The sequence below is a fragment of the Prunus dulcis genome, chromosome 2, assembly GCF_902201215.1.
Source record: "Prunus dulcis chromosome 2, ALMONDv2, whole genome shotgun sequence".
NCBI classification, from domain to species: Eukaryota; Viridiplantae; Streptophyta; class Magnoliopsida; order Rosales; family Rosaceae; genus Prunus; species Prunus dulcis.
The window spans coordinates 24,331,429-24,355,444 of record NC_047651.1 but is presented as its reverse complement, the minus strand read 5'-3'; the positions used below and the strand labels follow the sequence as shown (position 1 = coordinate 24,355,444).

The 24,016-nt window shown below is 37.6% G+C and overlaps 7 protein-coding genes across 13 annotated transcripts; 6 read left to right on the top strand and 1 right to left on the bottom strand.

The window, feature by feature from the left end:
* Positions 1 to 3,785: 3,785 nt before the first annotated feature.
* Positions 3,786 to 7,147, top strand: LOC117618988 (methyl-CpG-binding domain-containing protein 13). Of its 3 annotated transcripts, XM_034348797.1 has the most exons (6): positions 3,786 to 4,072; positions 4,762 to 4,893; positions 4,996 to 5,091; positions 5,224 to 5,364; positions 5,469 to 5,583; positions 5,775 to 7,147. In XM_034348797.1, the coding sequence occupies exons 1-6, from the start codon at positions 3,989 to 3,991 to the stop codon at positions 6,854 to 6,856; spliced, it is 1,650 nt and encodes a 549-aa protein (XP_034204688.1). In that variant the 5' UTR covers positions 3,786 to 3,988; the 3' UTR covers positions 6,857 to 7,147. The 3 variants fall into 3 exon arrangements, with proteins under 3 accessions (XP_034204688.1, XP_034204690.1, XP_034204689.1); XM_034348799.1 differs by lacking the exon at positions 3,786 to 4,072 and having other exon boundaries at positions 4,783 to 4,893; positions 4,989 to 5,091; XM_034348798.1 differs by lacking the exon at positions 3,786 to 4,072 and having other exon boundaries at positions 4,794 to 4,893; positions 4,971 to 5,091.
* A 244-nt stretch (positions 7,148 to 7,391) lies between these two features.
* On the top strand, positions 7,392 to 8,082 carry LOC117618987 (putative uncharacterized protein DDB_G0287975). Its single transcript, XM_034348796.1, has 2 exons — positions 7,392 to 7,749; positions 7,871 to 8,082. The coding sequence occupies exons 1-2, from the start codon at positions 7,410 to 7,412 to the stop codon at positions 7,939 to 7,941; spliced, it is 411 nt and encodes a 136-aa protein (XP_034204687.1). The 5' UTR covers positions 7,392 to 7,409; the 3' UTR covers positions 7,942 to 8,082.
* Positions 8,083 to 8,171: 89 nt separating this feature from the next.
* Positions 8,172 to 11,047, bottom strand: LOC117618986 (ADP-ribosylation factor-related protein 1). The gene is made up of 7 exons (XM_034348795.1): positions 10,911 to 11,047; positions 10,277 to 10,458; positions 9,994 to 10,134; positions 9,559 to 9,667; positions 9,360 to 9,421; positions 8,727 to 8,830; positions 8,172 to 8,516 (listed from the first exon to the last, which is right to left on the bottom strand). The coding sequence occupies exons 2-7, from the start codon at positions 10,367 to 10,369 to the stop codon at positions 8,408 to 8,410; spliced, it is 618 nt and encodes a 205-aa protein (XP_034204686.1). The 5' UTR covers positions 10,370 to 10,458; positions 10,911 to 11,047; the 3' UTR covers positions 8,172 to 8,407.
* An 851-nt stretch (positions 11,048 to 11,898) lies between these two features.
* On the top strand, positions 11,899 to 14,489 carry LOC117618984 (protein phosphatase inhibitor 2). 5 transcript variants are annotated; one of them, XM_034348791.1, is made up of 5 exons: positions 11,899 to 12,039; positions 12,599 to 12,665; positions 12,900 to 13,018; positions 13,301 to 13,477; positions 14,028 to 14,460. In XM_034348791.1, the coding sequence occupies exons 2-5, from the start codon at positions 12,661 to 12,663 to the stop codon at positions 14,282 to 14,284; spliced, it is 558 nt and encodes a 185-aa protein (XP_034204682.1). In that variant the 5' UTR covers positions 11,899 to 12,039; positions 12,599 to 12,660; the 3' UTR covers positions 14,285 to 14,460. The 5 variants fall into 5 exon arrangements, with proteins under 5 accessions (XP_034204682.1, XP_034204680.1, XP_034204684.1 ...); XM_034348789.1 differs by having other exon boundaries at positions 11,909 to 12,039; positions 12,894 to 13,018; positions 14,028 to 14,489; XM_034348792.1 differs by having other exon boundaries at positions 12,020 to 12,264; positions 14,028 to 14,284.
* A 189-nt stretch (positions 14,490 to 14,678) lies between these two features.
* On the top strand, positions 14,679 to 15,501 carry LOC117618983 (3-hexulose-6-phosphate isomerase). The gene has a single exon (XM_034348788.1). It carries the CDS (start codon positions 14,732 to 14,734, stop codon positions 15,350 to 15,352), a length of 621 nt encoding a protein of 206 aa, XP_034204679.1. The 5' UTR covers positions 14,679 to 14,731; the 3' UTR covers positions 15,353 to 15,501.
* Positions 15,502 to 16,352: 851 nt separating this feature from the next.
* Positions 16,353 to 18,219, top strand: LOC117618985. The gene is made up of 3 exons (XM_034348794.1): positions 16,353 to 17,072; positions 17,304 to 17,380; positions 17,578 to 18,219. The coding sequence occupies exons 1-3, from the start codon at positions 16,871 to 16,873 to the stop codon at positions 17,653 to 17,655; spliced, it is 357 nt and encodes a 118-aa protein (XP_034204685.1). The 5' UTR covers positions 16,353 to 16,870; the 3' UTR covers positions 17,656 to 18,219.
* A 3,367-nt stretch (positions 18,220 to 21,586) lies between these two features.
* Positions 21,587 to 23,255, top strand: LOC117618982 (transmembrane protein 161B). Its single transcript, XM_034348787.1, has one exon. It carries the CDS (start codon positions 21,724 to 21,726, stop codon positions 23,086 to 23,088), a length of 1,365 nt encoding a protein of 454 aa, XP_034204678.1. The 5' UTR covers positions 21,587 to 21,723; the 3' UTR covers positions 23,089 to 23,255.
* Positions 23,256 to 24,016: the final 761 nt, after the last annotated feature.

The following is a 24,016-nucleotide window of genomic DNA, read 5'->3' as shown; positions in this document are numbered from 1 at the left end:
TGTCTCAGCATCATGCCATCATGATCATGTGTGCTTTAACATCATCAATCAGTTTCTATCAGATGCGCTGAGCTTCTTGTTTCTAATGTGTTCTCCTTTTGAATGGATTATCTGTTATTTCACTTGTATATTTTTCTTTCATTTAAGCCTATCAATGATTAGAAAATGAGTGTTCAGTCGTGTGATATGATTGATTGATTGTTAATTTTGGATCTTTCTCAGCAGTGGTTGCCTTGATCCTATCCTTGGAAAAAAGAGAAAAAAATAAATGCAGAAGGGTGTGCCTGATGATCCTTCCCTATAAATAAACCTTTTAGTTGAAACTTGCTTGCCAACACATACAAACAACTTAAAAGAACCTCCCTCATTCCTTCGCTATAAAAACTCCCCCTGATTGCACTTGTACCCAAGTTTTCAGTCATGAGAATTCATAAACTCTCTCCTGTGTTTTTGTGCTTTGTTGTTATTCTAGCACTGGTTCAGGTTTCAAGTTGCCGGTGCATCAGCCCGCGTTGTCCTAGAAGTGAAGATTCAGCGTCAAGACTAACAGCAAAGTTTTCTTCTCTGTTTGCCCGGCGCCTTATTTCTGGCTCTCATTCTTCTGCAGGATTTGGATATAAGAAGATCAACCAAATATATGCTGTTGCTCATCAAGCTGTCCCTAGTGGACCAAATCCACTTCACAACTGAGTTGGATTTTCCAGACACCAATCTGTTTCAATGAAACATATATTCTACTTTCTTCTCAACTCTCAAGGCTGAGAGACACAGTTGGTTCTTGGAAAGAACAGGAAGGAAAAGGTCCAAATTACGCAGTTGGTTCTGTTTATGAACCAATTAGTGGTTTAGTTTGTCGCATAATCATGTCATAGTGTTGTAAATCAGAGATGTAAAATATCGTACCTTTTTCGAATGTCTGATAATTTTGTTTACATCAAACTCAGAAAAATTAAACCAGTACATCTCAAGGTGTTGGTTGGGTTTTACCTGGAATATGGTAATTAAGATTCTCTGTTATGTAAATATGTACGCAACATGATCTTCACAGCTACTAAAAGCGGAGCCACTCTGCTGAATCACTGTAATGCTCAATCTTTGGATGAGCATTTGATTATGTGCTGGAAGAGACACAGAAAAAAATGAATATCGAAAGTGGAAGCTCCCAGATTTCCAAATACTCTGTCTTCCCTGCAGCTGGCCATCATCCAATCCAACTTACATTGGATGTTATTTGCATGACAGTTTTCGATCGAAAAAGGTCATTGCTATAGAAAATCAAAGAAAATTAGCCTATCGGATTGTCAGAAGACTTGTCTGGGATGAAAATGGGGCTATCGAGCAATGTCTGTCATGTCATCTAAACTGCTTAGTTGTCAAAACCAAACCTTTCAAGACTATATTATTGACAGACATACTTGTACCACTAAACAACTTAACTTGATCAATTATCTTACTCATAATTTCAGAACTCTTATCTATATTTATTTTATTGGTCAATCCATGCAATTTTCTTACTCATAATTTCAGAACTCTCTTACATAACATGAATAATACCAGACTGTATTTAGTCAACTGCAAATGCTGAAATAAGAAAGTACAAAAAAGTTTTTAAATGTGAAACAGGTCAAATCTCATACATATGCAATAAGAAATGGCAATTGACTTTGTTTTTCCGGATTAATTTTAGTGTCATTTATAATGTTAGTTTACTGGTGTAGCCTGCTTGCTGACAACATGAATTTGGCTGTATTAAAATCAAATAATTTCGATAAAATTGCCAAGTTACAGTGAGCCTTTTAGATTTATCTGTTTTATGGTGCAGTGCATGAATGCTAGAAGTCTTGCCTGAATGTTGTCCTCATGCGAGGAAACAGTAGATACTAGAAATTCTTCTGCTGTCATATGGGAGTTTTGGAATTTAATACTTTAAACAATGCAATCACAACAAAAAAAAGTCCAAATGGCTTGAAAGTTCTAACATAAATTTCGCATAAATTTCACCCAGAAACAAAGTAGACTGTAGAAGTCGCTATACCAATGTTCAAATCTCTGAAAAATAAAAAGATTAAAGTAGACTGTAGTAGTACTCAGATATTTCACACCAGTTGCATAAATAATGCGTTCTTGAGAGGAAAGAGAAGGAAAACTTCATCATTCATGCCATAGCACTGCCTGCCAGCCATTCCAGCAAGACATGGATTAGATTATGCATTTTAAAAAAACAAAGCTCTCTATGAGGATAAGTCAACTGTGCAAATTAACATTCGAGCTAGAGCTACACATGGGGGCCAGGCGGCCAGCTTAGATAGTGCAGAAAGCGACTTGCTTTAAAAGTCAACTTTTGTCATTTTGGATAAACGTGGGAAAGTACATGTATGTAACACAGTACCGATCTCATTAAGAATTCTGACTTGGTGGTAGCATTTTTAATTATGAGTTCAGGAATATTGGCCACTGCAGGCAGCCTGCAGGCAAAAAGCCAGCCAGCTCCTTTATTAATAGAGCAGTTTTCAAGTACTTGTTGACAAACGCCAACACCATAAAGTTCCAAGCAAATATCACTTCCTCTGCTCTTCTTCTATATATACAAGCCTTGTTTTAATAGCTCATAATAATCTCATCATACAAATCATGCAAGCTCAAAAGGGCATAATCCCAATTCTTATTCTCATTCTCTTCTTGGGAATAATTCAAAGTTGCAGTTGTGGTCGATCTATTAGTATTATTAGTACTAATCAAGCTTCTAATGGAGATACAGAACAAAGGTTAATACACAGCAGAAGGTATGCTCCAATGTTTCGAAGCTCCATCGAGTCCATGAGGAAGAACAAGATCAACGCAATCCACGCAGTTTCGCATCATGTTGTCTATGAAGGACCCAATCAGCTTCACAATTAGCTTAGTTAATACAATAAATCTGCTGTCACTTGATACAGAAGATAAGTACTAGTTTGGATATTGTATGATATATAAAACTTTCTGTTTCTTTGTAATTTTGTAATTTTGTAGATGTATAATTATTATAATACATGCATTTGGAGATTTCCAAGTTTCCTTTCATTACCAAACTCAATTATATTTATGCTTAGCTTATTCTATGTTGGCTGGCACAAGTTTTTCCTTATCCTTTGGGAACATGCAATAACAATGGAAAGGAAGTTTCCCAACTTTTCCATTGGCAGCAGTTTGTTTCCTTTTCTATGTCTTTACTCTTGTTTGCTTTTCTTGTAAGGAAAGAAAATTTGAAAGATCAGATTCATAAGACAAATGAAAGAATACAAACAGTGCCAATTCTCATTCTGTGTGGCAAAAAAAGGGGTACAGCTAAATTTCACACTGTTCAGGGGTACCTTAGAAAAATCCCAAATTTTAAACTGTCAGAGATTCACAAAGCAACAATCCCGTGGTTCTGTAGCCAGTTACTCCCATGTCACCTCCACTCCAAACAAAACAAAGCTAAAGAGCAAAGCGCACAGCAAGCAACAACTATAAGAAAATCCACTGAGTCACGTGTCAATTTCTAAGTGAAGGTGTTAGGTTAACTGACGGTACACTGGCTACTACAATAGTGGAATCTCCGTTAACAGAAGTGCACATTCCACTTGATGAAACTCAATCCTATGCAGCCCCAATTCAGAAGCTTCTTCAAACTTTTCGATTCTAAACATTGTACGTTGGGCTAAATGAGTCATTTGGGGAAAAATGAGAGGGTAATTTCATCCCAAAGGTACAACTTGATTATGCGCATTATTGAGCAGTACTTAAAAAGCGTAGCAGAGCAGATGATTAAACAATCACGGTCAACGGAGATGTACACGTTCTCTCCCCCTAGGCCTCCCTCGCATCGCAAGAGAGTTTGGGCAACACGTGGGTCTGAGAAGACCTTTTGTCCGAGAGCACTCTAAATTTCCAAGCTTTTGACTCACGGGGAGAGAGAGAGAGAGAGAGAGAGAGAGAGAGAGTGACTGTGAAGTCATATTCCGGCGAGATGACGGACCAAAAATCCGAAGACTGGCTCCCAACTGGTTGGACCGTTGAGGTCAAAGTTAGAAATAACGGTAAAAGAGACAAGGTAAAAAATTGCTATTTCTTTGAGTTCTTTCTATCTTCACGACTGCGAGATCCTCGAGTAATTTTCCATGTTAAAGTTATAGCTTGTTTAGGTTTATGTTCCTGAACTTGTTTTCTTTGTTTGTCAAAGTTTGGAAAATTAGTTTTAATGTTAAGTGGATTGCATTACATGGTAATCCACGTAGCTGATTAATAAGTTTTCTGAACTTTCAGTGGGTTTGGGTGGATTTTGGAAATCAATAGGGTAGAAATGTGGTCTTGTGCCTTGTGATCAAAGATGTAAACTTGAAAATTTATATGTTTTTTTAAAGTTAGAGGGTTCATTGGATTGTGATTGTTATGTTGATTAGTGATGTTTATCTCATAATTTGTATGCTCTAGAAGGTAGCATTTCAATTTTCAAGTCTTGCCAAAAAGGAAAGATGTTATGGAAATCGTTTGAGAACATTGTAGGATATAGAATCTGAAACGAGCTAGGGCCTCATTACCCGAAATTTCCGTGGATTTTCTATTGTTTCTTTAAGACATATAGCAAACATAAGAAAATGACTGCGAGGGTTTGGGGATAAGTGTTAATTTTAAGCTAAAATTTGAAACAGTTGTATATGGAGAGAATATCAACTTGATTATATTTTGAGATGTGTCTCAACATACTTTAGTTCAGATGTATATAATTTGCGCTTATTGCAGTATTATTACGATACCGCAAGTGGACATAAATTCAATTCCAAGGCAGAGGTATCTCGCTATCTCAACACCTCTCAAATCAGCGATGAAGTCAAACAGAAAGTTGAAGAGACTTTGAAGCGATCAGCAAATGATGTTCGTTGACACAAACTGCTCTTTATTATTTACATTTAGATGTTTGATTTTATCATATTTTATTAATTTGGATATAGAAACTTCAATTATTCAAGCAATTAGGTTGTGGTTGAGAAGACTATAGCAGAAGGACTACCTCAAGGATGGATCAAAGAAATACGGATGACAAAAAAGGATCATAAGATCAGGAGAGACTCGGTAATCTCTCAAAAAATTTCACTATTTCTTGATTTGCTTGGCTGCATTGCAGAGGATTTGCATGATATTTGTACTCCAATTTGGCCACTGAAATATCAATACATTCTTTGACCTGATATTCAATGTATGCAGTACTATATTGATCCTGTAAGTGAAAAATTATTCCGCTCTATGAAGGATGTGAATCGCTATCTTGAAAATGAGGAGCCAAGAAGGCTAATTCTAGAGCCAAGTCATGGTAGTGATAAGGAATTTGAAGATGAAAAAGCCTCTGTAAGTATTATACTGAAAAGGGGATTGTTTGGGTTTGTACTTTATTATGCCCATCATTAACTTTGATTGTTAGGCAAAATTACATTGTCTGTAACTTCAATCAGAGCTCGCACTTGAATGAGATCATGAAGGATGGACAGATACTTAATCTAGCATGTAAGGGAAATCTAGCATGTAAGGGAGAAAGCCCGACCTTTCCAGCACAAACTTCTGATCAGAGTAATGTGCAACTTTCATCTCTTGTTTACACTGTTTCTTTTATGTGGAAATAAGATTTGAGGCTCTTAAAATAAGTATTTTTTTAGGGGTGATGATTTAGGAAGTTAGATTGATTTCGAAGGGCCAACCCTTATTATACTTTACTATATAATAAGCTTTTATCTCATTTGAAATCACACAACTGACTGCAGCTGAGGTGGACACTGAATCAGGCAGCTTAAATCCAACAGAAGCCAAAGGTTCGGAGCAGAAAGAACAGGACAGTAATTCTTACAAAAGTGAATTTATTTCAGTTCCAGTAGGTGTTGGCCTGGCAGATAAGCAATGCCTGGAAAGTGGGCTTTTTAAACATGAAAGTAAAAAGACCCAACTTAGCCTGGGCAAGTCCAAGAAGAAGAAAGAGCTGAACTTGCCTCGTCGTGCTTCAAAGCGACTAGCTGGAGTTGAAGTTGATCCAGTGCCAGAACTGAAAAAAAGTACCCGAGCACGTCGAGTTACAATTAAACAATCAGGGGAAGGAGCTGAAGGTTCTTCCTCAGGTAATTCCACTGGTTCTGAATTCCGACAGCCTGGTTATCCTGAGGTTGAGCCAGAAAAGCATGTTCAAAATGTGGAAACAGTGAATAGTGGTGACGAGAAGCAAACATGTGCTTCTGTTTTCCAGGAAGAACATGCAGGAAAACTTGAAACCACTGATAAGGCAGAAGAGAAGCCAGGACTTCAACCAGACGTGCCGCTGGGGGATTTCTTGACAGATCCATGCATTGCATTTGCAATAGAGACTCTCACTGGAATAGCTTTTGACAATTCCAGGAGCAATAGTGAGCAATCTTCAGGTGACTTGGCTACTCCCAAAGATTGTTCTGGAAACAAAGAAGAAGACAATAAGAGGAGTGATGTTGTTTTGGCTCCTGGCAACCTTTTTATACCAGAACAACATGGGGGAAAAGTTGGAAAGGATGATAAGGCTGAACAGAAGTCAGGATCCCCAGTGGAGTTGCCTTTCGGGGGTTTATGGCCAGACCCATGCATTGAATTTGCTATAAAAACTCTCACAGGTGCAATCCCACTGGACTATGATCCTCATATTGAGGAGTATTTTCAGCAGCAACTAAGCTCATCAAGAACCCAAGGAAACAGTGACTTGACCTTGAAAAATGTTGGTCTAGATAACTTCTGCCAAACTGATGTTTTGTGCCAGCAATTTTCAGAGCCTGCACACACCAGGAATGCAAGTTTACATAGTTCTGGTGGATCAGATACAAACCAATAGGGCATGGATAGGCAATCAATGTGAAACATGGGCAATGCACCTGCACAATTTCACTGACTTCAATCCTTGTACAGCTTATACAACACTTTGTTTGTACCACCAACCTAGTTCCACGCCCCTAACCCTTTTTTTTTCTTTTTTCTTGTGTTAGTTTATCACAACGCAGCCATAAGGACAATTCCTTTTAGAAAGAGATTGCCTCGGCGAAGTTTTCTCTGTGTATGTTTAACTTTAGTGTATTTTCTTATTAACAGTGTATGCTCCTGTAATATTCATGTTAAAGGTTACACATTTTGAATTGATTTCTATTGCAATCCTTTTATTATTGATAGGCGGATGGATGGATGATGGATGAGTTCAGGGTTGGGCCCTATCCATGCCCTTTTTATTGTGGGTAATGGGCTCTAAGCACTCAGGCCCAAAACAAATTTCCTTCGCTATTTCACATTCGGGTAGAATTCCATAGTGAGGACTTCGTTTGGAGAGCGGGAGTTGTTAGCCGCCCAAAAAAAGGGTTAAATTGAAAAGTGAGAGAGAGAGAGAGAGAGAGAGAATGCAGATTCGGGTGAAGTGCAGTTGCGGAGAGAGCAACTGCCCAGAATGGGCGGTGGTGGAATTGCAAGGGATGGTGGAGGTGCAGTCCCAATTTCAAGATCGCCTCCACAACCTCCACATCGGCCTCCTCTGCCGCCCTTCCGCCTCCTCCCAGGACCAAACCTACACATTTACTGTTGGGTATCACGAATTGACAGGAACCAAACAGCCCTTGAAGAAGCCACTCTTGGTCTTAAGGAAACTCAAGCCCTCCCGAGACGCAGGGGTAGAATTGGAAGTCATCGGAATTATTCGCCACCGGATTCTGTTCAAGACCAGACCTATGGCCCTCATTTCCAGTAAGTATTTCACTCTTTTCTTACATTACTTTTGGAAGAAAAAAATAATAATAAATTGGATTTTTGGTGTACTAGAATATTGAACATGACACATTGCCTTTTTCCCTTTTGATTTGCAAAGAACCACAACCAGCAGTGAAGAAGAATAAGGGCAGCGAGCAAATAGCAGCTCAGTTCAACTCCGTGCCTTGAAAAACTGAAGCAGCTTCTTCAAATGCATTCCTTGCGAAGGATGTCAAAGAAAGGAAACAAATGTATTCAAATGATCCATTGTCCCTATTGTTTATGTGTTACTATTATCATTATTCAAGTCCCTGAATCTTGCTTCTGATTCTTATCGAGTACGAGACAATTGCAACGAGGGCCATGTTGATGCATAAAATTCCTAGGCTTCAACTGGATTCGTATGTAGGAAACAGCAATTTAAAATACAAGATTCACATAATAAGTTCTATCTTACATTCTGAATTTCCAGCTAAAAAAGTAAGAACAATTAGAAGCACTAGCCTGAAGAAGACATGTGAAAACTTTGATCTTTGACTTAGAATCATGTAATAAATAATCAGAATGAATTCAAAAAGCCTGATTTATTTACACAACTGTTACAGAAAGAAGCAGGGCAACCCAACTGCCATATCGGTTGCTGATACATGCCATTCTAGTTAGAAGCAGGGCCTGTTGCTCCTGCACGGGCTCGCAACATTTCAGTTCTCTTGCTTCTCTCCATTACCTCCACCAACCACTCCACACTTTCTTTAATCCCCATCCTGCAATCCAACATCAAACAGTAAGAGCTACTGCATTTTGTAAATCTACCACATCTCCGTGCAGAGAAATGTGTACTGCGGATCTCTGGTTCAACCACTATGTAGTAGTTCATCAGGTGCCAAAATTTCTTTTCCAAATCTCTAATGTATCAGAGCAATTAAAATTTAAATATTTGGCGAAGCAATGGAGCTTAGAAAAGATCCACTTACCCATCATATGCTGAAACGGCTTCAAACATATAAACCCTTTCATCCAACTTTTTAAGATCTAGATATCGAGCAAGTTCCTCAGCTGATACACTATCAGCAAGATCCTGCCATTGCCAACATATTTCAATAGAGTGAAGACAGAGATTTATTGAGCAATTTATTTTTTCTCTTAATTAAGAACCAGGTTAACACAACACAATGCATGCCAATGCTTCTGCCAGCACCCAAGGTTCCTCACAGGCACACAAAAACTAGACTTCAGGGTACAACAAGACTTCAAAGAAAGAATTTGGTAAATGGAAGGTGCTACAATAGAAAACGAGAGATGGCAGAGGAATAGCAGCTCGTCATATCAAACATAGAAGGAAGTAATTCCATATGTTAAAGAAACAAGAAGGATGCACAATAAATTACAACCCTTCTATAGAAGATACGTAACTGAAGGAGAACTATGCACATAGATTTCAGGGTGTGTGCATTTTGAAGAAAATACCAAAACGTGAAAACTGTGGTTCCATAACTTCAGACATATGGAAACCCAAATTTATGAAAATTCATGATTAGGTTGCTTATGAATTTGTGTGAAATGATACTATTCTTTTGGTTTGGAAGGATGCATAATTCGCCTCTCACCTGCTTGTTGGCCAAAATCAATAGAGGAGCTCCTTGCAAATCCTCATGCCGAAGAACCTTTTCTGGTTTTAAAAAGTTAAAAGTAATAGTATCAGTGTCTCAAGTATTTTTGTTATTCCTCAACTTACAATCATAGGAAATCATAGTTACAAACCCAACACAATATGTTCACAAGATTTAGCAATTTAATATCACCTACCCAATGCAGATTTTGAATCTTCAAAACGTAAAGGACAAGTGGCATCAATTACATAGACCACGGCATGTGCTTCTTCATAATATTTTTCCCAGATTGAGCGAAGACCAGGCTGACAGCAAAAACAAACAACAATTGCATCAATAATTCTGACAATCCTGATATGCGATACTACAGAAAGGATTGATTTGCAACAGCTGGAGACTACAACATTCCTGATATGTGATAACCAGCTAATGATAGTAATACTAACAATAATAATGTTCTCTGGAAAATGTAAAATTGAATATGATGCTAGTAGCGTATAGTATTCCCCAATCCTACATTTTGTGGAACAATACTTGGAACCAGAGTCAAGTAAAAGGAGAACAAATCTATGTTAAAATAAAGAATAAGAAAGATGAAAGAATATAAATGGCACGGATGAATTTCACATACCTGACCTCCCAGATCCCAGAACACAAGTTTGGTATTTGATGCTTCAATACGACCAATATTAAGTCCCACAGTTGGAACAATTCGATCAGGAGGGAGACCTTCCAAGTTTGAGTAAAGTGATTTCAACTTCTCGAGCAAAGTCTACAAATTGATATCAGAATAAGAATTACAGCTAATGTATCTGAAGATGTGTTAAAAGAAGACAATTCCACAAAAAATAAAAGCAGCTCAAAATCACAAAACAAAGCCCAATAAGTAAAAGAAGATTTCACAGGTGCATTACCGTTTTCCCAGCTTTGTCGATTCCAAGAATGAGTACATGAAACTCTGTCTTACTGAACATATATTTCCAGAGTCCATAAAACAACGAAAACATCTCTGCCCTTGATCTCTTTAGTATTTTATCCCTACCGAAAGAATTTCATTATCAAACTTGATCTTCCTCAACCTTGTGAATTTTACCACCTGAAACAGAACAAAAAGGGTCAATGTTGCTGCCAATTTGAAACACTTGGATCCATTTGGCAATCTCAACAGAATTCGCATACACGCAATACATTTGGCTCAACTTCTGATTGCCCTGACCAATTGAGGTTCTAAGTCTTCAACTTTTCGTCAATTGTAAAATCCCAACTCTTGTTGAAGTAAATAAACCACCCTTTTCATTTTCAGCGAACTACATCAAGCCTTCTTTAGTAGCTCAATCATCAAGTTACAATATTACCATTAGATCTAAAAACAAAAATGAAAATTAACATAACCCATTTTCCTTTCAGCACTAAAATTCAGACAGAACAAAGAAACCGTAAGAGACCCAGATCAACAAAGAATTTTCACGCATGATAATCAGATATTGACGGAGAAAAACAAAGTTGGATCCATAGTATATATGTGATTGCAAAAACTCAAATTCTTACTCTTGTGGGATGCTGGCGATGTCTTCACTGTTATCAAGAACTCCTGCTACTCCGTGTAGCTATTGGGCCCAAGAACAGCTTCTTCTTAAGCTACGAAACTCTCTCTCTATTTTTCCCTTCCCAAATTTTTTTCCATATTAATATGTTATTTGTAATTGACAAATTTGTCATTCCCTCGCCCAAATTACCCTTGGCCAAGTTTTCGGGTCTATAGGCTGGGACCTACATGGTGCAATTTCTTTTCCCTTTGTTTTTAGGAAAATGCTAAACTTACCGTATTTTTATACAACATTATGTACCACCTTTTTAATAGAGGTGGAGCTCACTAGCATTACCCTTGTTTTTAAAGTAAAGTTAACTTGACAAAATTTTAAGATTAATATAACAGTATAGCCGCCGGCTATACTGTTTAAATACTCGAATTTATCATATTCAAATGGTATAGCCGCGCGGCTATACTATGTAAATATTCGAATTTATAGTCTAGCCGAACGGCTATACTATTTTAATCATATTTGAGGAGTATAGTCGTAGTATAGCCGTTCGGCCATACTATTTAAATATTCAAATTTATAGTAAAGCCTTGCGGCTATATTATTTAAATATTTCGAAAATTAAAAAGTATAGCCGTGCGGCTATACGAATTAAATAATGGTATTTATTTTATTTAAGGAGTCTAGCCGGGCGGCTATACCTTTTGAAAAGTATAGCCGAGTGGCTATACGCTTTAAATATTCGCATTATACATGATGGAATTTATTATATTTAAAAGGTATAGCACTATTTAAATGTGCGAATTTATTATATTTAAATGGTACAGCCGCGCGGCTATACTATTTAATTAATTGAATTTATTATATTTAGGTAGTATAGCCGCGCGGCGATACTCGTTGAAAATCCTTCTCCCAGTACCCTCTGCTGCTGACGTGTTTAGATCATAGGGGTGTAATTTGGATTTACGGTCCAAGATCTTCACACTGCAAGAAACATCCTTCGGTGGCTTCAATTGCTATTACATCTTATTCCGTAGGGTAATTTAGTAAAACAGGACAACATAAGAACGAAGAAGGAAAATTGGATTCAGCTCTTCGATTGATTCGCACGCTTATTTTCTCCCTGAGGAAGCGAGGTACCAAATCCAATTTTCTGTTTCTTGTTCTCTCCTACTTATAAATTTCATTTTTTACGCTCAAAATTGTCCATGAAATCCCGGAAACGGCAGGAAAATGAAAGAAATTGAAAGTTCCGATCCGTAAACAAACTCGCTGTTTAATTGACCATTTCTATGGTTCCAGACGTTCATTTTCTTCTGTTTTCTCCAATATTCTCAGCAACCAAACGAAGCGTAAGCAAGGTGATCCATATATTTTCTTGGGCACCTTCTGCGTTTTTGAAGATTAGGTTCGTTAGGGTTTTAATGCGCTATTGATCTGTGGCTCTATTGGATAGTTTTATTATTCTGCGTCTTTGATTAGTATATTATGGCCCATCTTTGAGCTTTGGATTTATTTCGGGGAAATGGATTTGAAATTTCCATTCTTTTTTCTTTTTTTCTTTCTTAGATTCTCAGGTTATTGTGTAAATATAATTCATTGTCGTTAATAAGGGGTTGAGGACCTAGAATGCAATTGTTTTGGGTTTATTCTGCTTAATGTAGAGAATTTAATAAGTTTTTCAATTTGTTTCAGAGAATTCAATTCAATTGAGCAGTTGCTTGTGCTGCTTTTGCGGAGATCAGCTGTTTAGCAAAATGAAGTAATTCAATCTGTCTTCTTCTATTGTCTTTATATTTTTTGGGTGTGGTTTATACTTGTGTTAAATTCTTTTTGTCTTAACAATGGATATTAAGAATGAAATGTTTATTAAGGCATTGCATTTAGGAGATGGATGGTTTTTCTGTTTTGTAAAATCTTGTATACTTTTTGTTTATTAGCATATGTTTGAAGTTGATAGATATACTGATTTTAGATTTTGCTGATTGAGTGGCAGGGGCCGAGTTAGATGGGATGAGGCTAATCTGGGAGAAATCGAAGCAAATAAACCTGTGAGACAGAAAATTACTGAGCCGAAGACGCCATACCACCCTATGATGACCGATGATGAGGATGGTATGCTGGTTTCTATCATATTTTCCTTTCTATGGAGGCCTGTCAATTGTATATGCATGAACGTTAATGTGTTTGCCTTCTTTTCCTTAAAAACAAAGTGTCACTGGTGTTATGTATAAAGTGGTCTTGAGTTTCAATGATTGTTTCTTTTCATATGCTAATGTTTGATTTGTTGGTTTTCAATCCTTTGTGCTGGTTTTCAATACTCGTTTTCTGAAAAAATATATATGTATCTTAAATGTGGGAACTTATCATTTTGTGTGGCAACTTTAATCTTGGCAGGATCTCTGTCTCCTATACGGGGTAGCTTCAATGATTGTGTTGGTGATGCAATTCATGCAGAAGCAATACGAACTGCTTTGACGGATGTGGCATCATCAAGTAGAAAGAACACCCCAAGATCTACTGGCTGGACATCATCTGAGGATGAGGCAGATGCTATGGAACAAGATGATGAAGGTCTTCTTTCATTCTCTTTTCTTTTTCTTCCCAAAGTTAACCCTTTCAATCAGATTTTGTTACAACTATTCGCTATATTTCCTTGCAGTTGGCTGATTAAATATAAACTTGTCACCTTATTATTTACACTATTCAACTTTAGTAAGCTTTTCCCCCCAAATTTAAATTTAGTGTTAAGTTCTGTTACATATATTATCCTCTGTATGGAAGGTATATAAAGACAGTAGATGTCATATGTTTTGTGCTACCAATGAAATACAATGAATTGGTAGAGGGGTATGTTGAAGTTGCATCATCTCACGCTGTTACTTCATGTAAGACACATGAGATTGGGTCCTAATGAACATAATCATGGGTTATTATTGCGTCTAAACTTTCCCTCATTATATTCTGTTAATGCTTAGAACTTGGTTGTTTAATCCTCTTCTAGTTATCGCGTCCCCTTTGCCCAGTTAAAAAAAGACGGGGATATATTCAAATTGTTCTACCCCACTTACATTTATACTATTTTCATCTGTCTGTTCCGCCATTTTCTGCTGGGACTTTGCAGATTCTGAGACAGATAAAAATGGTAGGAGTTTTAGGGAGCACAGAAGAGCTCATTATGATGAATTCCAGAAAGTAAAAGAACTCAGGCGAAAAGGCTCCTTTCTCGATGATGAAGATGAGGATGAGGATGTTGCGATGGGCAAGGAGAAGAGATCCGGTTCCTCGTTAACTGCTGGTGTGAAGGAAATAGATATCGACGAAGATGCTACTGCCTCTTCGACTAAAAAAACTTCCGGACCTCCAGCTAATGGAGCTTAGATCAAAGCCAAGCTAAGACTTCCATTGATGATTTCACTGACATTGGATTACAGTTTTTGGTTGATACAGAATATGCTCATATAAATTCTATTTGAATCTTTCAATATGCTCTTTGTTTGTAAATAGTTCACTTTATTTCCCCTTCACTGTAACGTCGTTACGCAAACCATTTCATATCCCCTTCCATAAACAATTTTTTCTGTTAGTTTTGAGTTTATTTCATCACTGTTTCATGGTACGATACATACATACACACATACATACGTTCAAACCAGACAAAATCATAAAAAGTCCAGAAACAAATGAAAAGGAAATATGAGGCTCGAATTTTTGCCTAATGCTGACGTGTCACTGATTGGCAAGAACCTTACGTCACATATACCACTTAAATTGATCACAACCCTCTTATCCTTGACGCGTGAGGCTCGAGGCTTGAGAATTAGAGCAATGGATTCGCAGTCCCAGAGCTCTTCAATGGCCTCTCTTGCCTCCCAAATTTGCAATCACATAGCCTCCATCTTCACTAAACCAACCCACCCACACCCACCAGTCTTAGACCTTTTGGTCAACGAGCTGTCTTCTGCAGCGGCCCGAAACGGCGGCGTCTTCCTTTACGGAGTGGGCCGAGAGGGCCTAATGCTGAAGGCTCTGTGCATGCGGCTGGCCCACCTCGGCCTCTCGGCTCACATGGTCTTCGACATGACGACTCCCCCAATCTCCACAACCGATCTACTCATCGCCTCTGCGGGCCCAGGTGGATTCTCCACCGTCGAAGCCATTTGCTCCGTGGCACGATCGCACGGTGCTAGAGTCCTGCTGCTAACTGCCCAGCCGGAGACGGGATACTGTGTGACACACGCTAGCGTGGTGGGTTACGTGCCAGCGCAGACCATGGCAAATGATGCGGATGCTGGTGATGTGATGGAATCTCGGCCGTTGCTTCCGATGGGGAGCGCGTACGAAGGGGCTTTGTTCGTGTTGTTTGAGATGGTGGTGTATAAGTTGGCTGAGGCCTTAGGTCAGACCTCCCCTGAGGCCATACGAGCTCGCCACACCAATCTCGAATGAATGAATGAGATTGGAGTTGGACCCACCAAGGGCCGTATGTTATTTGGGCCTACGGCTCTCGGCCCAAAACAAAATAAGCCCATGGCTCACTTTGTAACCAAGAAGAATATAAATAAAGCACAAGATAATTTCAGCTTTAAGGCTTTTTATTTTTATTTTTTTGGTCAGAATTAAGGCTTTTGATTTTCAAACTATGAAAATATAAAATTATTCCCAATCATTATTAAATAGTCTATTCATAAAATAAAATTGGGTAAAATATTAATTAATTATGATTATGATGCCCAATAGATAAATAAAAAATTAAGAACCCTACAAGGGAAGGGACCCCCAACTGGAAGTACAGTCAGCATCTTAATATCTTGAAAGACCCGCAGATATTTTCGCATTTAGTCCTCCTACTCTTTGTATATATACGTACATTATACATATCTAAGCGTCTCAAAGATTCTTCATTCGTCCCAAAATATCTCTCAGAGCTTATAGGCTAATCGCATAAAGTTCATTTGACCGGAAAAAGAAAAGAAAAAATCGTATAAAGTTCTAAGATATTTGTTTTACTAAAAAGAGATCTTTAGATATTTTCACCCTCATGCCCCAATGTCTATACCTCCTCGCCTGCACAAAAACTTCCATACTCGCCTTCTACTCGCGGTATAGCCTATCTTTTCCTTCTCTTGAAAAAAAATCTTGTTAGAACACTTTCGTTTTTGATAATCTAATTGTTAGGCACCTAGGCTAGCTAGGCTAAAGGTGAGCCGCTATTCTAGTATTAAGGACACCCACATAACATTAATTGATGCTAGTTTGTTAAGATAGTGTTCTAGCCTTTAAATTGAGTTCGATTCGTCTTTTTTGTAGATTATAGTAATTTAGATTATCACTCGTATTAAAAAGCACACACACAACTATATAAATAAGCTCGGATAAATATTCCTATATTAATGAGTTATTTAACGTTTTATATTATTTCATCCATTGATGACTCGTTGTTTGTTTGTATTTTATAAATGCATAAATTGAATTGACGTCTTACTCATTGATATTTCAACCATCTAGCCAAGGAAAAATATCTTCATTTTTTATCTACCACAGAATAATATCCCACAACAAACTGATATTGTAGAGATAAGAAAAATCTAAATTTGGTTAAGATTATTATATTGGAGTCGATCGAGTTGGGATATTTGGACAGTGACATGTTATGGTGAGCTAAACACATGTCGGCTAAAGACAGCGAGTAGATACTTCTGAATACTCTCTCTTCCTAACGACGTCAAAAAAGCTCCAACAAACAAAAAAATGTCACCCAACCTATAATAAAAGCTGCATATATAGCATACGCTCCATATAATGTTATCATTAGAAACCGAATGCATTAAACATACCAAGCAATCCCTTCAGATTTTCAAACAGCCGCTGGTTAGCTCCGGCCTGGTTGTTCTCCCAAACTCCAAACTCCAAACTCCAAACTCCAAACTCCGTCCGGCGAGTAGATATTGAAACTAAGAAATCAGGATGGAGTCGCACGTGCAGAGCGGTAAAAAGAGGTCGTGGACGGACGAGAAGCACTTGCAGTTCTTGAACAGCATGGAGGCATCGTTTGTGCGCGCCATGTTTGAGAGGAAGGATCATCGCCTTCTTCGTCTCGACCGTTACTTGCCTGACACCTCAGACTCAACCCTAGATCTCAAAACCCTCAACAAAACCAAAAAAAAAGGTAATTATATGTTTTTTATATATATAAATGTATTTAATAGTTTAATCTTGTGCTTAACGTGAAAAATGTGCGTTTAATTTGGCTCCAGCTCCTCGTTCACACACAACAATATATAATTTAAATGCCGATCGAATATGCCTTGAGATATTTCTGTGCTCTTACTTAATTCAAATTAGAAGGGTAATTTTCTCTAAAACTATAAGCTTATCTTGTTAATGATGTTTTGTCCAGGCGGCAGAATGGACGGCGGAGCAGACAAAAGATTAAGGAGGTTTTCATCTCAACCGTTCAATGCATCACAAGATCAGGTTGGTAATTCACACGGCAATGAGTAATGAGTTGGTAACCACCATCCGATTATGATTATTAATCGAATAATATGTGACAGACTGGATTGATATTTTGCTATCTTTTGCCTATCTCTTCATTTTTATTTTTTTTCCAGAGAAGAGAAGTGGGTTGATTAAGAGTTAATAATAATGTAATTAATTTTGTATCCCCACAGGTGGTCCCACAGTTTGAGATGAGAGCGGTTGGTGATAAAGACGAGAGAGACCACCTAAATGTACCTGATCAGCTATGACTCATTGATATGATCCATTGACATGATCCAATTCTTGTGTAATGTTAATTGTAGGGTTTTTCGTTCATAATTTATTTCAGTCGTTGTAGTAAATGCAGCAGTTGTGACCTTGCGGAAAATGATTGTGATGGTGTAATTGATTTTTAGGAGGCAAGATTGGCATTGATTTGTTGCCTAAGATCGATCCATGATCAAATCACCAAAGTGACCCTGTGATGGGTTGCGTTGGGTTGAGTTGGGTACCCTTCAAGGAAGAAAGTAGAAAAAAGACAATAAGAAATCGATCAATAAATAGTACTCAATCTTGATCCTTCCGGCAGCAATCTTATCTTTTTGGATAGGATAGAGTTTGTGGCTTAGCTGGGGGTGAATTTGACTTGGGAGAGAGAGTTTTATCATAGATGTTCTTCTAGGTTGAAGAACACAAGGAGGAGCATTGCGTGATTCAATCCTTTGTGTATTTATTGGAATTAATCTGTTCATGAATATTTAGTTCTCAAGTTTTGTATTTCCTTTTGTTCCATATATCAATGAATAAAATCTCTTCACTCATGTGGGGTAATATTTTTTCGTTTTAACAAAACGGTGTTCTAGCTATTCTAATATATAATAAGGGAATGTTTTAACGAGGTCGCCGTTAACATGCTAGTTCTTATCATGTAATGTTTCTTTCGGTTGAATGAAATACCATATTTTCTCAACCAAAAAAAAAAAAAGGAGGTTAAACTCGAGTGCAAAGAGCGGCGGATGCACTTCTTTGATCAATTGGCTTCACCCGCATTACTTCACGTGCGTTATTTGATACGATTTTTAGTACCTGTGCAAATAAGGTTAAAATCACATAAAACACTTGCAAGAATACAAAGCTATTGTAGTATAGATGCTCATGCAATGTCGTTCTCCTCAATGACTATTTAGCAATTTATGTAAAAACAATTTCCAACTAACTACCTAAAATTAAAAGTTGAGAAAGATGATTATGAAATTGTTTGATACTAAAAACAAATTTTAAACAAAAACAATTACGATTGAAGGAAGGAGTTTTAAATACCAATTTATAAAAGCACTAGAGTTTCACCATCACCTAGCGATCCTATGAATTTTTACCAATTACTTATGATTTGCACATGCCACTTTGAAGGTTAGGTTTTCCTAATTTATATTATACTTGGAACCTCCAACATAGAACGTATATCCAACATGCAACTCGTCCAGACGTTCGGATCTAATCTGAACATGAAAGACTCGTTATGTTTTGTGAAAACCCTTTGAAAAACTATGCAACCCTTAAGACATGGTGTTAATCTTAAGTGAAATTACAATTATTAATCACAAGAACCCAGCGTCAATTTCAGGGAACCTTCCGATCAAAATTGCATCCAATTACTTTTCTAAAGATCCTAATGGTGATCATGCATTAAGACAATTAGATAGTTTAAAACAGTGATTAACAATTCAAAGTGTGCATGCAATCAATCATAAGCAATTAAATAAAAATTACATATTCATGCTAAGGTTCAAGGCTTCACCCGAAGAAAAGAAAATTAGTTATGCATATTCATTACTGAAATCATGGAAAATATTGTTAAGAAGAAAAAGAATGAAAACACCTTAAAGTAGCAAAAACTTCAAAACCCTATCACTTGCCCTCCACAATATCATGTTCAAAAGCCAAAAAGAAGTCCCAATATTGCCGTGAAAACCAACTTAAATACCCCCTACAAACAAGCTGCCCCATCCATATTTTCTATCCCCACAAGTAAACTAATTAAAATAAAATAATACTAGGACATAAAGTCCAAATTGGGCTAGGAAAATTTGCATTTAAACCCAGCCACGTTTTTGCCTCAAATCTCCTCTAAATCAGGCCCAAGATAGCTTATTTTAAAGATAAAAATATTCTGAACACTTCTCCAGAAGGCCACTTATCCATCTGATGACATTTTGGGCTCCAAAACGCAATAAAAGCCCAAAGCGCCACTATTCCAGCACCGCGCACTACTCCTTAACGTTTACGAAACTATTAGATTGCATCATCAAAGTTTTTTTATATCATTCATAGTCCATGACGTTAATATAGGTGCTCTTAAATAGTCTATTTGTAAAAAAATCTAGGGATATAATCGTCAAATCAATCCATTTTCAACTCTTCAATGCCTTAGACCCATTTGCCACCAATTTGGAACTAGGTAGATAGTTTGAATTGTGCTTCAATATAGATACGTACAAATGCTTTAATGAGGACTCACGAAAGGTGAAATTGCTGCTGATTAGGTTATGATAAGTTGTTGCAGAAGAAGGAAATATCTTGTAGCTCCAACACCGTCCTCAACCACAGTCTATGGGGCGCAAGCGTAAGTTGCTGGGGGAATCTGCAAGCTGTGAAGCTCAAGGAAATTGTTCAGAAAGTGTGACGTCAGACAGATTCAGTGATCTTCCAGATCAAGTTGCTTATCATATCCTTTCCTTGCTTACTTTCAAAGACCTCATTCGAGTGGGTGCCATCTCGGAAAGATGCAGACAATTACATCTATCAGTTCCGATAGTAGATTTTTGTTCACATTGGCATTGGCTGGGCCGGCAGGAAAACTACCTGCATAATTTGAGGCTGATGAGTTCTATGGAAAGATACTTGTTATGGCGTGGTAATAACCGGATGTAGGGCTTATGCATGGATTGGAATTTCTCTTTAACCAGAAGAGCAATGTAGAATTATTTTCGAGTAATTACATGGATTCATAATGAACTAAGAAGTAATGTTGAAGAGCTTGATCTTTGTATTTCTGGTGTGCCCTCGTTTTATGATGATTTGAATCTCAAAAAAGGACCTAAAACCCAAAAAACTTAGCTGGTGTTTTACCCAGAAATTTGAAGCTTTTTCGTCACCAAAAGTTTTTAGCGACGGATGTTCATCAGATTTTTCATGGCTAAACATTTTTTGCGATGGTGTTCTTCAGATTTTTCGTCACTAAAAGTCAAATTTCTAGATCAACTTCATACTTATATATATGTCTTGGGCTCTGGCCAATTGCGACAAATGTTCCAAAATTCCTGATTTTTTCTATTTCCCTAATCTTGGTTACACACACACACACACACACACACACACACACACACACACATATATATATATATATATATATATATATTATAATTTTGTGTCATGGTATCTCAATTTGTCTAGTTTTTTTTTTGCTTCTCTAAAATGTAATTTTTGTTGATACAGAGACATAGAACATTGATTAAGCTCATTGAAGAGGTGAAAAGGGATTGATTTGACGATTATATCCCTAGACTTAACAATTTTTTTTTACAGAATGACTATTTAAGAGCACCCATATTAACGTTAGGGACCATGAGTGATACAAAAAAAATTTAATAATGCAATCTAATAGTTTCGCAAACGTTAGGAACGTTTTGTGATAAAAAGTCTTATTTTATTATTTTATTGCCAGAAGATAACCGCTTGGTAGAAAAATCTGAAATTTCGATACAATCAAACTAAGTGACTTGCGAACGTCCTCCAACTGGAATTACTCCGAAATTTGTCTATTTGATTATGTTTTGCTCTAGAGGAAGTCAAAAGTTCTATATTGAAAATATAATTCAAAGTGTCAAAATTCTTCCAAAATATTAACCAAAACATACTAAGAATTAGGTTAAATATATAATATAAAATCTACTCATCATTATTCATGTGTGGTATTCTCTTGACCTAGAAAAATCTTCCATGACTATTCAAATCGTAGCATGATATGTAACCTCAATTGCTTGCTTGCCTTTTGAGGGTTAAAGAGTACCCACAGGGCTACAGGCTCACAGGCCCACATCCACAGAGGTCCACATGTCCACAGGCCTATAGGCCCACAAAACACAATTTCGAGAAGACAAAGAGCGAAGTATAACAACCTTTATCAGAAGCCAAGCCAACCTTAAGATCTCAAACCCCACAACCCACATTGTGTCTTTCTAATTTCTAAGCGTTGTCTGTCCCCAAAAACTCCACACTCTCTGGTCTTTGAAATACCCAAAAAAGAATTGAAGAAGCTAAGAGAAGAGAAGAGAACCATGCTCCAATTCTTCATCACCTACAAGAATCTTATACTTCAACTCTCACTCTCTCTCACACTCACACTCCTCCTTACCTTCCTCAAAATCCCCATCTTCTTCCTCCGTGGCCTACACACCTACATCCACCCTGACAACGTCCAAAGTGGAGTCCGAGCCGCCATTCGGAGGCCCGATGCCTCCGATTCGGCTTCTGGGTTACCTTCAAAATCCAATTCCGAGCTCAGGAAGAGGTCCAAGTCAAAGGACAAGCCCGAGTTCGATGAAAACAATGCTCAGATCTTTCGCCTAAAGCTAGACGAGGCCCATCTTCAAACCAGGCTCTATTTCAATGAGTATTGCAATGCTTTCACCTTCTCATTTGTAGCTCTATCTTGTCTTTTGCTTCAGTTATTGTACTTGAAAACCGAATCAAACAATTCTGGGTTTTTGGTTAATGGGATTTTTGTTCCGGTTCTGTTAGGCTTTGCGGGTGTTTCTAAGTTGTTAATGTTGCTTGGCAAAGTTTCGTATGAGAAATCTGCGTCGCGGCGGTCAGAGAAGCAACTGAGTGTGCTTTGCGGCGTTGTGGGGTTGGTTTTAGGATATATGGTTTGCTTCACATTTAGTCCTTCGGTTTTAGATTTCAATTTTGACTCAATTGATGGGTCGGGGAGGATCTTTGTTGCTGTTTTAATGGGATGCTTTTCCGGTTTCTTATTTATGCCTGCGGTGAAGAGTGCGAGGTGCTTTTGGCTTGGAACTGATCAGATTAGGTCTGATTTGGTAATGCTATCATGTGATTGGTTTGGTAGAGTGGTTCTGTATGCAAATTATATGATGATTGTATTCACAGTTCTTTTGTGGATTAATCCCTTAGCTGGAATGCTCGTGAACAAGAACATAAATGGAAAAGTTGCAGATGCTGAGATGTTGATTGGCAATGTCGGATTTTCGCCTTCAGATTTTGCTAAATTTAGGCTTTGCTGCTTACTGCTTTCGAGTTTTCTGCAAATTGTTGCTCTGCGCCCCAACATACAAATGTATTTGAATGAGGCACTGTTATCTTGGTACCAAAGATTGCATGCTAGCAGGGTTCCAGACTTGGATTTCAGTAGGGCTAAGGTGTTTTTGCACAATCACTACTTATGCCTTGTAGTTGTGCAGTTTCTTGCACCACCAATTGTGTTACTCCTTTTTCTTGGACTATCTCAGATTGATGGTATCTCTTCGGAAAATTACAAATACATTTGTAGTCTAGCGCCTTGCTCTGCCTTTGTGAAAGAAGTGGCTCTCTTTATGGCTTGGTGGGTTATGTTTGTTTGGGCGATTTATAGTTCAGCAACCATTCTTCTATATCGTCGCTGCGTTTTGTATATGTCTTGATGACTTTGATTTGTTGTCTCAACCTTCGAGATTGATCCTTGAGTTGGATTTTCGACGAATTTTGAGTGAGAGTGTTGTTGTGCGTGTAACGGAATTTTCATTACTTAACCTGTGCAATTCTACATCCCGGGGAAGGGGGAAGAGAGAATCGAAAACATTAACGGGTATATCCTTAACCTCCTCTGTTTATTTTGTCGTTATATAAATTTCACACTCATAGAATGTATGCAGTAGTTCAATTTGCATCTAACATATCAGGAGCAAAAAAGGAATGCATGTTAGAGCTCTATGACTGTATTCTCTTCTACCAAAGTCATAGGCATGACAGATTAAATTCTATTTCCGCATATAACTGGGACTCCACTGCAATTTACATGAAACTTGACAAAAAAGAAGGGACGTTAAGGAAACTTAAGCTTTATATTTCTCTCTTTGGTCCCTTCTTGTTTGCTCTGCCTTTAAACCCTTTCTTTGGGAGCCTTTCGTGTGTTTGATGATTTGGTTTTTTGATGGTATGTTTGTGAAGAATCCTATGAAACGTGTTAGGCTTGTACTTATTATTAGAGAACCATATTTTAAGAATTTTGTTAAGAAAGGGTGGTTGCTATTATACATCTTGGAAGTATATTGTAGCTGTAAGTATATATAGAGATTTTATTTGGAAGTTTGCCTAAATGTCAACTTATTTTGTTCCCAAAATAGGTCTTGCACTCTCTTTGGATAGATTTGCTCTAGGAACAGTCCATATTTACTTGAATCATGTGATGATCCTCATGCTGTATGGGGTTAAAATGGAAATGTCCATTTTTTAACAACCGTCATTGCAGTTGACCAAGTGTTTTAACTTCCATGAGTTGAGTTCTTGAGGATATGTCTTTTACAAGAATGCTCCCAGTTTATGTTGGATTTTGCACCATAGTTGGTTGTA

What these genes read in the sequence shown, in the direction of transcription:
- LOC117618987 (XM_034348796.1), top strand. Translation starts at nt 7,410, where the DNA reads ATGCAGATTCGGGTGAAGTGCAGTTGCGGAGAGAGCAACTGCCCAGAA. An exon ending in ACCTATGGCCCTCATTTCCA is followed by an intron (nt 7,750 to 7,870) that starts GTAAGTATTTCA and finishes TGATTTGCAAAG; the next exon opens with AACCACAACCAGCAGTGAAG.
- LOC117618986 (XM_034348795.1), bottom strand. Translation starts at nt 10,369, where the DNA reads ATGTTTTCGTTGTTTTATGGACTCTGGAAATATATGTTCAGTAAGACA. An exon ending in AGATTCAAAATCTGCATTGG is followed by an intron (nt 9,422 to 9,558) that starts GTAGGTGATATT and finishes TTTTAAAACCAG; the next exon opens with AAAAGGTTCTTCGGCATGAG. An exon ending in GCCGTTTCAGCATATGATGG is followed by an intron (nt 8,517 to 8,726) that starts GTAAGTGGATCT and finishes GTTGGATTGCAG; the next exon opens with GATGGGGATTAAAGAAAGTG.
- LOC117618988 (XM_034348797.1), top strand. Translation starts at nt 3,989, where the DNA reads ATGACGGACCAAAAATCCGAAGACTGGCTCCCAACTGGTTGGACCGTT. An exon ending in ATAACGGTAAAAGAGACAAG is followed by an intron (nt 4,073 to 4,761) that starts GTAAAAAATTGC and finishes CGCTTATTGCAG; the next exon opens with TATTATTACGATACCGCAAG. An exon ending in TTGAAGATGAAAAAGCCTCT is followed by an intron (nt 5,365 to 5,468) that starts GTAAGTATTATA and finishes AACTTCAATCAG; the next exon opens with AGCTCGCACTTGAATGAGAT.
- LOC117618982 (XM_034348787.1), top strand. Translation starts at nt 21,724, where the DNA reads ATGCTCCAATTCTTCATCACCTACAAGAATCTTATACTTCAACTCTCA.
- LOC117618984 (XM_034348789.1), top strand. An exon ending in GATGACCGATGATGAGGATG is followed by an intron (nt 13,019 to 13,300) that starts GTATGCTGGTTT and finishes TAATCTTGGCAG; the next exon opens with GATCTCTGTCTCCTATACGG. An exon ending in TATGGAACAAGATGATGAAG is followed by an intron (nt 13,478 to 14,027) that starts GTCTTCTTTCAT and finishes GGGACTTTGCAG; the next exon opens with ATTCTGAGACAGATAAAAAT.
- LOC117618985 (XM_034348794.1), top strand. Translation starts at nt 16,871, where the DNA reads ATGGAGTCGCACGTGCAGAGCGGTAAAAAGAGGTCGTGGACGGACGAG. An exon ending in CAACAAAACCAAAAAAAAAG is followed by an intron (nt 17,073 to 17,303) that starts GTAATTATATGT and finishes TGTTTTGTCCAG; the next exon opens with GCGGCAGAATGGACGGCGGA. An exon ending in TCAATGCATCACAAGATCAG is followed by an intron (nt 17,381 to 17,577) that starts GTTGGTAATTCA and finishes GTATCCCCACAG; the next exon opens with GTGGTCCCACAGTTTGAGAT.
- LOC117618983 (XM_034348788.1), top strand. Translation starts at nt 14,732, where the DNA reads ATGGATTCGCAGTCCCAGAGCTCTTCAATGGCCTCTCTTGCCTCCCAA.